The sequence below is a fragment of the Ranitomeya variabilis genome, chromosome 1, assembly GCF_051348905.1.
Source record: "Ranitomeya variabilis isolate aRanVar5 chromosome 1, aRanVar5.hap1, whole genome shotgun sequence".
Lineage (NCBI taxonomy): Eukaryota > Metazoa > Chordata > Amphibia > Anura > Dendrobatidae > Ranitomeya > Ranitomeya variabilis.
Window position 1 is genome coordinate 237,763,598 of NC_135232.1, and position 13,159 is coordinate 237,776,756.

Here is a 13,159-nt window from a genome sequence, read left to right on the forward strand (position 1 = left end):
CTGATGGAAAACTGCTACGAATTCGCAGCGGCCAATCCACTGCGGATCCGTGGCCAATCCGCTGCGGATCCGCGGCCAATCCGCTGCGGATCCGCGGCAATCCGCTGCGGATTCGCAGCCAAATCCGCACTGTGTGCACATGCCCTAACCCTACCCCTAACCCTAACCCTACCCCTAATTCTAACCCTAATTCTAACCCTAGTTCTAACCCTAACCCTAGTAGAAAAAAAAAAAATATATTTTTTATTTATTTTTATTATTGTCCCTATGGGGGTGATAAAGGGGGGTCATTTACTATTTTTTTTATTTTGATCACTGTGATAGGCTATATCGCAGTGATCAAAATACATCTGAAGCGAATCTGCCAGCCGGCAGATTCGGCGGGCGCAGTGCCCATGCGCCCGCCATTTTGGAAGATGGCGGCGCCCATGGAGAAGCCGGTAAGTATGAAAGGGGGGTGATCGGATCATGGGGGGGTTACCGGAGCACAGGGAGGGGGGACCGGAGCACGGGGGGAGCGGACAGGAGGACGGAGGAGCGGACAGGACGACTTAGGGGGGCGGACCACGTAACGGAGCACTGGGGAGGAGATCGGTGGGTGTGGGGGGGGACAGATTAGGTTTTCCAGCCATGGCCGATGATATTGCAGCATCGGCCATGGCTGGATTGTAATATTTCACCGTTTTTTGGGGTGAAATATTACAAATCGCTCTGATTGGCAGTTTCACTTTCAACAGCCAATCAGAGCGATCGTAGCCACGAGGGGGTGAAGCCACCCCCCCTGGGCTGAAGCACCACTCCCCCTGTTCCTGGAGATCGGGTAAAATTGGAGTTAACCCTTTCACCCGATCTGCAGGAGCGCGATCCCTCCATGACGCATACGCTGCGTCACAGGTCGGATTGGCACCGACTTTCATGACGCAGCGTATGCGTCAAAGGTCGGGAAGGGGTTAAGTTTTCATTGCCTCAGCTGAATGATTTACAGCTATTAGCCAGCTTGATTACATGTGGGGATTCCCTAGCAACCAGGCAACTCCTACATGTACTCAGGCTGGCTAATAGCTGTAAATCATTCAGCTGCGGTGATGAAGACTTAATCTCCCAACACTAACAAATACTCAGAGATCACCCGAGCGTGCTCGGGAAAACCCGAGCAACGAGTACACTTGCTCATCACTAATCTTTAGCTTTATTGGCACTTTTTAAATCTGATTTCATTGTTACCATTATGTAATAAAGTGTCTGTTAGGCATTGGGATTCTCCCGCTGCATGTCTACAGTCTTGCCTCTGCTAGTGCTGCTCAGCATAGACGTTGGTCCCAGCATCTTGCTCAGGCTCACAGTGTTCGCTTGGTTACTACTGGCTCTCCAGCCAAGACTATGGCAATCAGCGATAGGCAGCTGAATCTTGAGGCTCTGGAGTCTAAGTCCAGAAATCACCTTACTGAGCATGTCCTTGATGTGGCATCTTCCTACTGGTGGTCAGACGTCTCCTGCTCTGGTGATGTGGGAGCTCCAGATTGGCCCACGGGCGATGTCTCAGCCGACTGGGCGTGAGTATTTGGGGCGGAGCATTTTGTGCAAAAGATCCCAAGTGGTGCCCGCGGGCATGCTAGTATCATTTATGTGTGGCTATATGAGTGGAGACTCTACCACTCTGTCTTCATGTGTTGTGTATCTGTCTAGTGTTGGGACTGTACACGTAGGCAGGCAGCTACGTCAGTGGGGGCAATTATCCATTTGGCTTAGCATCTGTTTCCTACATGTGTGTGGTTAGCACGGTAGAGTCTCAGAGCAAGCTCAACCTTAGTCAGGATATTATAAGCAGCATCTGTTTAGTTCCCGTGTGCGATTGACACGGTTCGGCTGGAGTGCGAGTTCTATCCATATGCTTTAGTCCTATGACATTTAACAGGGCACTGCACTTAGTAATATTCTGTTCAGTACTGCTCTGGTAATAAACAAAGCAGGGGACTCCGCATTCACATTGTGTGGCCTTAACTCAGTGTGCACGAGCAAACGCTTGCTGTTGCGCTTCCGCCATTGTTCAATAGCAGCAGTTTTCCTTCCGGTGGACCCCGGATTGCAATTGAAATTTATTACTTATATTTATTTAGTGCAATTTGCCAACCCTAACAGGGTCTAATTTTAATTCTACTTGTGCTATACTCGCTTTTTTTTGTCCAGGGACATACTCTTCTCTGACTGGGTTTATGTATGTGTAATTTGAGTCCCAATGCATACTTATTAGGATTTGCAAAAGGTAAAAATCCAGCTTCAATCAATAAAATCCAATAAACTTTATTTGTTCTTTTAAAAATATATAAGGTACTACTGGATACACCTAGGCAAAGGTGTGGGTTGGGGATAAGGGGTGTGAGAGGTAGAAACCTGATGCATATCGAACACTAGCTGCATTGTTAAGCTGGAGTCACACTAAACGTATAAAACATTGGTCCGATTCTCACTGCCGAGAGTCACACGAGTGTCATGTGAGTACAATCCGATTTACATTCGAATGCAGCTCGATTGCTATCCAATTGCAGTGCGATTTTAACATGAGCTTTTACATAGAGCAATTCTCTGTCATTTACACATTGTTTTCAAAGGAAATATTCTTTAAATCACACACCTATATATATATATATATATATATATATATATATATATATATATATATATATATATATATATATATACATACAGTGGGTACGGAGAGTATTCAGACCCCTTTAAATTTTTCACTTTTTATTTCATTGCAGCCATATGGTAAATTCATAAAAGTTCATTTGTTTCTCATTAATGTGCATTCTGCACCTCATCTTGACTTAAAAAAAAGAAATGTAGAATTTTTTGCAAATTTATTGAAAAAGAAAAACTGAAATATTACATGGTCATAAGTATTCAGACCCTTTGCTCAGTATTGAGTGGAAGCAGCCTTTTGAGCTAGTACAGTCATGGGAATGATGCAACAAGTTTTTTCGCATGGATTTGGGGATCCTCTGCCATTCTTCCTTGCAGCCAATGAACTCACTTCACCTATCTGATATCAGCACGAATGCGGTGGGTAATTTTCTACTAAAGTTGCACAAAAGTCAAGGTCACTTTTAATGAATAAATCATAATTGTTAACCATTATGTGAGACTATATTTAACCCCTTCACCCCCAAGGGTGGTTTGCACGTTAATGACCGGGCCAATTTTTACAATTCTGACCACTGTCCCTTTATGAGGTTATAACTCTGGAACGCTTCAACGGATCTTGGCGATTCTGACATTGTTTTCTCATGACATATTGTACTTCATGATAGTGGTAAAATTTCTTTGATATTACCTGCGTTTATTTGCAAAAACAATGGAAATTTGGCAAAAATTTTGCAATTTTCCAACTTTGAATTTTTATGCCCTTAAATCACAGAGATATGTCACACAAAATACTTAATAAGTAACATTTCCCACATGTCTACTTTACATCAGCACAATTTTGGAAACAAAATTTTTTTTTTGTTAGGGAGTTATAAGGGTTAAAATTTGACCAGCAATTTCTCATTTTTACAACACCATTTTTTTTTTAGGGACCACATCTCATTTGAAGTCATTTTGAGGGGTCTATATGATAGAAAATACCCAAGTGTGACACCATTCTAAAAACTGCACCCCTCAAGGTGCTCAAAACCATATTCAAGAAGTTTATTAACCCTTCTGGTGCTTCACAGGCATTTTTGGAATGTTTAAATAAAAATGAACATTTAACTTTTTTTCACAAAAAATTTACTTCAGCTCCAATTTGTTTTATTTTACCAAGGGTAACAGGAGAAAATGGACCCCAAAAGTTGTTGAACAATTTGTCCTGAGTATGCCGATACCCCATATGTGGGGGTAAACCACTGTTTGTGCGCATGACCGAGCTCGGAAGCGAAGGAGCGCCATTTGACTTTTCAATGCAAAATTGACAGGAATTGAGATGGGACGTCATGTTGCGTTTGGAGAGCCACTGATGTGCCTAAACATTGAAACCCCCCACAAGTGACACCATTTTGGAAAGTAGACCCCCTAAGGAACTTATCTAGAGGTGTGGTGAGCACTTTGACCCACCATGTGCTTCACAGAAGTTTATAATGCAGAACCGTAAAAATAAAAAATCATATTTTTTCACAAAAATTATCTTTTCACCCCCAATTTTTTATTTTCCCAAGGGTAAGAGAAGAAATTGGACCCCAAAAGTTGTTGTACAATTTGTCCTGAGTACGCTGATACCCCATATGTGGGGGTAAACCACTGTTTGGGCGCATGGGAGAGCTCGGAAGGGAAGTAGCACCGTTTGACTTTTCAATGCAAAATTGACAGGAATTGAGATGGGACGCCATGTTGCGTTTGGAGAGCCACTGATGTGCCTAAACATTGAAACCCCCCACAAGTGACACCATTTTGTAAAGTAGACCCCCTAAGGAACTTATCTAGATGTGTTTTGAGCGCTTTGACCCACCAAGGGCTTCACAGAAGTTAATAATGCAGAGCCGTAAAAATAAAACAATTTTTTTCCCACAAAAATTATTTTTTAGCCCCCAGTTTTGTATTTTCCCGAGGGTAGCAGGAGAAATTGGACCCCAAAATTTGTTGTCCAAGTTGTCCTGAGTGCGATGATACACCATATGTGGGGAGAACCACTGTTTGGGCACATGGGAGGGCTCGGAAAGGAAGGAGTGCCATTTGGAATGCAGGCTTAGATGGAATGGTCTGCAGGCGTCACATTGTGTTTGCAGAGCCCCTAATGTACCTAAACAGTAGAAACCCCCCACAAGTGACACCATGTTGGAAAGTAGACCCCCTAAGGAACTTATCTAGATGTGTGGTGAGCGCTTTGACCCACCAAGGGCTTCACAGAAGTTTATAATGCAGAGCCGTAAAAATAAAACTAAAATTTTTTCCCACAAAAATTATTTTTCAGCCCCCAGTTTTGTATTTTCCCGAGGGTAACAGGAGAAATTGGACCCCAAAGGTTGTTGTCCAATTTGTCCTGAGTGCGCTGATACCCCATATGTGGGGGGAACCACCGTTTGGATGCATGGGAGGGCTCGGAAGGGAAGGAGCGCCATTTGGAATGCAGACTTAGATGGAATGGTCTGCAGGCGTCACATTGCGTTTGCAGAGCCCCTAATGTACCTAAACAGTAGAAACCCCCCACAAGTGACACCATGTTGGAAAGTAGACCCCCTAAGGAACTTATCTAGATGTGTGGTGAGCGCTTTGACCCACCAAGGGCTTCACAGAAGTTTATAATGCAGAGCCGTAAAAATAAAACTAAAATTTTTTCCCACAAAAATTATTTTTCAGCCCCCAGTTTTGTATTTTCCCGAGGGTAACAGGAGAAATTGGACCCCAAAGGTTGTTGTCCAATTTGTCCTGAGTGCGCTGATACCCCATATGTGGGGGGAACCACCGTTTGGATGCATGGGAGGGCTCGGAAGGGAAGGAGCGCCATTTGGAATGCAGACTTAGATGGAATGGTCTGCAGGCGTCACATTGCGTTTGCAGAGCCCCTAATGTACCTAAACAGTAGAAACCCCCCACAAGTGACACCATGTTGGAAAGTAGACCCCCTAAGGAACTTATCTAGATGTGTGGTGAGCGCTTTGACCCACCAAGGGCTTCACAGAAGTTTATAATGCAGAGCCGTAAAAATAAAACTAAAATTTTTTCCCACAAAAATTATTTTTCAGCCCCCAGTTTTGTATTTTCCCGAGGGTAACAGGAGAAATTGGACCCCAAAAGTTGTTGTCCAATTTGTCCTGAGTGTGCTGATACCCCATATGTGGGGGGAACCACCGTTTGGATGCATGGGAGGGCTCGGAAGGGAAGGAGCGCCATTTGGAATGCAGACTTAGATGGAATGGTCTGCAGGCGTCACATTGCGTTTGCAGAGCCCCTAATGTACTTAACAGTAGAAGCCCCGAACAAGTGACCCCATTTTGGAAACTAGACACCCCAATGAACTTATCTAGATGTGTTGTAAGAACTTTGAACCCCCAAGTGTTTCACTACAGTTTATAACGCAGAGCCGTGAAAATAAAAAAACATTTTTTTTCCCACAAAAATTATTTTTTAGCCCCCAGTTTTGTATTTTCCCAGGGGTAACAGGAGAAATTGGACCCCAAAGGTTGTTGTCCTATTTGTCCCGAGTACGCTGCTACCCCATATGTTGGGGTAAACCCCTGTTTGGGCACACGGGAAAGCTCGGAAGGGAAGGAGCACTGTTTTACTTTTTCAACGCAGAATTGGCTGGAATTGAGATCGGACGCCATGTCGCGTTTGGAGAGCCCCTGATGTGCCGAAACAGTGGAAACCCCCCAATTATAACTGAAACCCAAATCCAAACACACCCCTAACCCTAATCCCAACAGTAACCCTAACCACACCTCTAACCCTGACACACCCCTAACCCTAATCCCAACCCTATTCCCAACTGTAAATGTAATCTAAACCCTAACCGTAACTTTAGCCCCAACCCTAACCCTAACTTTAGCCCCAACCCTAACTGTAGCCTTAACCCTAGCTCCAACCCTAGCCCTAATGGGAAAATGGAAATAAATACATTTTTTTTCCCTAACTAAGGGGGTGATGAAGGGGGGTTTGATTTACTTTTATAGCGAGTTTTTTAGCGGATTTTTATGATTGGCAGCCGTCACACACTGAAAGACGCTTTTCATTGCAAAAAATATTTTTTGCGTTACCACATTTTGAGAGCTATAAATTTTCCATATTTTGGTCCATAGAGTCATGTGAGGTCTTGTTTTTTGCGGGACGAGTTGACGTTTTTATTGGTAACATTTTCGGACATGTGACAGTTTTTGATCGCTTTTTATTCCGATTTTTGTGAGGCAGAATGACCAAAAACCAGCTATTCATGAATTTCTTTTGGGGGAGGCGTTTATACCGTTCCGCGTTTGGTAAAATTGATAAAGCAGTTTTATTCTTCGGGTCAGTACGATTACAGTGATACCTCATTTATATTATTTTTTTATGTTTTGGCGCTTTTATATGATAAAAACTATTTTATGGAAAAAATAATTATTTTTGCATCGCTTTATTCTCAGGACTATAACTTTTTTATTTTTTTGCTGATCATGCTGTATGGCGGCTCGTTATTTGCGGGACAAGATGACGCTTTCAGCGGTTCCATGGTTATTTATATCTGTCTTTTTGATTGCGTGTTATTCCACTTTTTGTTCGGCGGTATGATAATAAAGCGTTGTTTTTTGCCTCGTTTTTTTTTTTTTCTTACGGTGTTTACTGAAGGGGTTAACTAGTGGGCCAGTTTTATAGGTCGGGTCGTTACGGACACGGCGATACTAAATACGTGTACTTTTGTTGTTTTTTTTATTTTATTTAGATAAAGAAATGTATTTATGGGAATAATATATTTTTTTTTTTTCATTATTTTGGAATATTTTTTTTTTTTTTTTTTTACACATTTGTAAAATTTTTTTTTTACTTTTTTACTTTGCCCCAGGGGGGGACAATACAGATCGGTGATCTGCCAGTTTGCATAGCACTCTGACAGATCACCGATCTGAGAGAAGTGCAGGGTGCTTCACAGTGCCTGCTCTGAGCAGGCTTCTGTGAAGCCACCTCCCTCCCTGCAGGACCCGGATCCGCGGCCATCTTGGATCCGGGTCTGGAGCAGGCAGGGAGGGAGGTAAGACCCTCGCAGCAACGCGATCACATCGCGTTGCTGCGGGGGGTTCAGGGAAGCCCGCAGGGAGCCCCCTCCCTGCGCGATGCTTCCCTGCACCGCTGGCACATCGCGATCATGTTTGATCGCGGTGTGCCGGGGGTTAATGTGCCGGGAGCGGTCCGTGACCGCTCCTGGCACATAGTGCCGGATGTCAGCTGCGATAGGCTCCCCCCGTGAGCGCCGCTGATCGCGCTGGACGTACTATCCCGTCCGTGGTCATGGGGGCCCACCCCACCTCGACGGGATAGTACGTCCGATGTCAGGAAGGGGTTAAGTTGCAGTACAATTCATAAATATGAACATATTGTTTGTATATACAGTTGTGCTCAAAAGTTTACATACCCCGGCAGAATTTTTGCTTTCTTGGCCTTTTTTCGGAGAGTGTGAATGATAATACCAAAATTTTTTCTCCATTCATGGATAGTAGTTGGGTGAAGCCATTTATTGTCAAGCTACTGTGTTTTCTGTTTTTAAATCATAATGACAACCCAAAACATCCAAATGACCCTGATGAAAAGTTTACATACCCCACTTCTGACCACTTTTCTTGACAAAATGCCTCCAGTTCCTGTAAATTCCTGGGCTGTCTAGCATGAACTGCGCGCTTGAGATCTCCCCAGTGTGGCTCAATAATATTGAGGTCAGGAGACTGAGATGGCCACTCCAGAACCTTCACTTTGTTCTGCTGTAGCCAATGACAGGTCGACTTGGCCTTGTGTTTTGGATCATTGTCACATTGAAACGTCTAAGTACATCCCATGCCCTGCTTTTTGGCTGATGATTGCAAATTTGCTTCCAATATTTGCTGATAAAGTGCTGCATTCATCTTTCCTTCAACATTGACCAAGTTTCCTGTGCCTTTGTAGCTCACACATCCCCAAAACATCAGCGATCCACCTCCGTGCTTTACATTAGGAATGGTGTTCCTTTCATCATCGGCCTTGTTGACCCTCCTCCAAATGTAACGCTTATGGTTGGGGCCAAAAAGTTACATTTTGGTCTCATCACTCCGAATAACCTTATTCGAGAAGTTTTGAGGCTTGTCTCTGTACTATTTTGCGTATTTTAGGTGAGATACTTTGTGGCATTTGCGTAGTAATGGCTTTCTTCTGGCAACTCGACCATGCAGCCCATTTTTATTCAAGTGCCTGCTTATTGTGCATCTTGCAACAGCCACACCGCTAGTTTTCAGAGAGTCTAGTATTTCAGCTGATGTTAACTGTGGATATCTTTTTGTATCCCTTTCCCATTTTATACAGTTCAACTACCTTTTCCTGTAGATACGTGGACAATTCTTTTGCTTTCCCCATGACTCACAATCTAGAAACAAAGTAATAGAAAAAACACGGCACTCTGCTGAAGCATGAATGTTGGTGCTCAAGTAGGGTATCCAACCCGTAATAGTAAATGTACAGAATAACTTGGCACTCAATGCAGTATAAGGGCTGCATAAGCTCAAGCACTTCCACAGGCAACATAGGACGCCACCAGCACTGGAGCTACACACCACATGGGCTACCGCATCTTCCAGCGACTTAGTACGCTAGCAGCCTCGAGCCCTTATACTGCATTGGTTACAGCCTAAAGCATCAGAAGGACAATTCATCTGGCGATACAGCCTGCTATCCAGATAAACCAAAAGTTCTGAGGAAGGTCCATTCTGGACCAAAAACGTTCAACGACAACTGGTGTCTTTGTCTGGATGTGAAATAAATTGAACTTCTTTCTTCACATATACATTTGAGTGCCAAGTTATTCTGTACATTCACAATCTAGAAATGTCAGTGGCTGGATGAAAGATGCAATAGTCTGTCTTTATCCAAGAAACTCACTCAGCTTTTATGCACACACACTGATTACACACAAACAGGTCACAGGGGAGGATGTTACCTTTAGTATCCATTCAAACCCATTTGTGTCAACTTCTGTGCATGTTATCAGGCCAAAATCACCAGGGTATGTAAACTTTTGATCAGTGTCATTTGGAAGTTTTAGGTTGTTATTATAATTTAAAAAGAAAACACAGTAGTTTGACAATAAATGGCTTCACCCAACCACTAGCCATGAGTGGAGAAAAAGTTTTTGGGTTATCATTCACATTCTCTGAAAAAAGGACAAGAAAGCAAGAATTTTGTTGGGATATGTAAACTTTTGAGCACAACTGTATGTATATATACTACAGTTCCATCCTCCAAGGCAGCCGGACCAGGGCAATGTTCATTTTTATGTCACAAATTTTTGGCCCAGCATCCTGTGTACTTCTTGTTCTTGCTAGGAACTTATCTTACAGAGCCACACATGTCATGACATCATAGAAGCCCTTGTGAGTAGGCTTCATGAGACGCCACAAGGATGTCGGACCTAATAATTGGAATAAGAACTCATGAAGCTGTGCAAAAGTGAAGACTGCCCTGATATGGCTGCTACAGAGTTTCCAACTGGAAAATGGACCAGTTCAGCTGAATCTTTTTCCTGAACACTGTATATAGCATATTTGATACATTAGAGTTGAGCAAAAAGATTGGCAGGTCACTAATCCAGCAGCCACATCTTTAGTCAATGGCATTCATTACTGCAAACTTTCTTCTACCTCACGGCATCTCTGGCACTTCTTCTGATTACTGAGCCATTGCCTACAATATATAAAATTATTTTTAAGCATCTGGCCACAGTCTATCTGCCAAGAACAATTTGACTCTGTTTCTGATTATTAGATCAAAAATACAGAATACTATATGAAGAGCCTGCCAAGTTGAGTCAACAGTAAATGGAACATATTGGCTAACATAGTGTCTGAGATATTGTCATGTTAACATGTGATATAAATACATAAACTGGAAGAGCAGAAAATGTGCAATGAGAATATAGCAACTAAAACAAAGCTTCTGTGAATACCGACTAACTCATAGAAACATTTGTAATTTGTTTCTTTAATTTTTGCCTTCTAGGAGCAATAATCTATTTACAGAAGTCGTTCAGATGAACTTTGAGATCACCAGTTTTAGCAGCCTTTCTGGTACACAGCCCATTTCATGGCAGCTGGAATATCTTGGAAAAGTGACAAGTGACATGGTCTTATCTGAAGTCTACATAAGCCAAAAAGATATTTTGGGAATAGTTCCTCTCTCTATGGTAAGAACATTTCATGACTTTACTGTGATATAAAGTGCTCTTGGTATGTATGAGAAATGAGATTATCAGACAAGGAGACAACTCAATAGGGGCTCTTCATATCACTGCCACTTCTACCTCAGGTCACAATAGATGCCGCATGCAAGTCTCCACGCTTCATATCAAAAAACCTTCAAAATATAGTACAAGTAAGACCATACTACAGACTAGCAGAACATGTGAAAAAAATTGTGGATATTTATTTGACTCCTCAAGACTTGAAAAACAGTAAGTACGTAGGGCTAAAAGGTCGAATCTATGGGTAATTTCCACACTTCTTTTCAGTAGATCTGATAGACTGTAGTGCTGCCTTTTTTTGTACTACTGCATCTTGTGAAGTTTTTTAGTAAGAAGCCTGGTGACTTGCATCCATCATCTCTAGTGACCTCTGCCCGCTTTCAATTTTTTAATACATAGAGTGGCTTGTGAAAGTATTCACCACCACCCCTCCCACCCTCGACATTTTTTATGTTTTGCTATCTCACGACCTGGAATTTCAGTTTTTTTGAGGACTTACATTAGCTCATGTAAAGAGCATGCCTAGAACTATGAACAAGAAGCAACAAATAGATCAAAATAACTGAAACCGTCTGTGTACATAACTATTCACCCCTAAATTCAGTACTTTGTAGAGCCTCCTTTTGCGGCAAATAGAGCTGCAAGTCACTTTGTCTAAGTTTCTATGAACTGGGATTTTTGTCTATCCCTCACAGCAAAAGTTTACCAGCTCCTTCAAGTTAGATGATCTCTTCTGGTGAACAGCAATCTTCAAGTCTGACCACAGATTCTCATTTGGAATAAGGTCTGGGCTTTGACTAGGTCACTCCAAAACATTTACAAAATTCCCCTTAAACTGCTCAAGTGTTTTTTTAAGCAGTATACTTTGGGCCATTGTCCTGTTGAAAGGTGAACCTCCGTCCCAGTCTCAAAAAAAACCAGACAGACTAAATAGGTTTTGCACCATCCATCTTCCCTTCAACCATTTTTCCTCTCCCTGCTGCCAAAAACATCCTCACAGTGTGATGCTGCCACTACCATCTTTCACTGTTGTTTTTGCATTCTTGAGGTGATGAATTGTGTTGGTTTGGTGCCAGAAAGAATGTTTACTTTGGTGGACAAAAAGTAAAATTTTGGCTTTATCTGACGACAACACTTTCCTCAATACATTTGAGGAGTCTCCCACATGTCTTTTGGCAAACTGAAAAGGGGCCTTAGAATTTTTGCGTGTAAGTAAAGGTTTTTTTCTGCTCACTCTTCCTTAACCGCTTCATGACCGTCAACGGTAGATAAACATCGGCGCTAGGAGGGCTTTGTGCAGCGCCGACTTTTCTCTACGGTTGGTGGTCTCCCAGCGCTCATGACCCCCAGGATACAGCAAGCGCTGCGATTCCTGTGCAGAGGCATTGTTCTGACAGGTGACATCATCGGGACCTGATTAGGTCAGGTTCCAATGATGTTAACCATTTGCTATCTTCTAGATGCCGCGATTGTGGCATTTAGAAGATAGCAGGGGGAGACCTCTGCTATACTCACCTCTCCGACGCCCCCCTCCCCCTCCGTGATGAGATCTGATCACATCATGGGGATCCTGCATTGCCATGGCAGCTGGAAGTCATGTGATGACTTCCAGCTACGGTCCACTGACAGGTCTCTTGCAATACAATACATGTGTATTGCATTGTAAGAGACCTGTGATCAGACAAATAAAATTGATGTCCCATTCAGGGACTAATTAAAAAAGGAAAAAAAAATGTTTTAAAACTATAAAAAAAATCACAAAATAAATTAAAAAAAAGAATAAATATTAAACCAATAAATACATATATATATGTATGTAGAAAGAAAAAAGTAGAGAAAGGAAAGACGTGCACTCTTGCTTTGTAGTGGTGCTGACTGGACGTGGATTTTTTCCACCTGAAAGTAGTCCCAAGAATGAACAGTCGCACTCAAAATGCCATCAAAATGCAAAGAATATTTTTTTGTTTTTTTTTTCAAAACCCCAAATAATTTCCCGCAGTGCAGGTAATGTTTTGACCCGCTGGGTCTTTATCAAACCTTACTCATACTGAAGAAACAAGGAGAGGAAGTAAACCCATGAGGAGTACTGGAGTCCCGTTAGGGGCTGCTTGTGCTCTGTATCTGGAGGCTGCCTACACATATTTGGTATTGCCACGTCCAGAATGAGACAACCTATAAAACGGTCACACTTGTTCACTCCTTCAGTGCACATCGTAAAAAAAAACGGAGCAAAAA

General features: G+C 42.5%; 1 protein-coding gene across 3 annotated transcripts in view; it reads left to right on the top strand.

Annotated features, from left to right (window-relative positions):
* Positions 1–13,159, top strand: part of TMEM132C (transmembrane protein 132C) — a 1,041,790-nt gene that overhangs the window by 708,760 nt on the left and 319,871 nt on the right. For all 3 annotated transcript variants that reach the window (XM_077293267.1, XM_077293268.1, XM_077293269.1), the window contains one exon: positions 10,684–10,867. In XM_077293267.1, the coding sequence (XP_077149382.1) occupies positions 10,684–10,867 (184 nt within the window). The remainder of the gene's footprint in view (positions 1–10,683; positions 10,868–13,159) is intronic.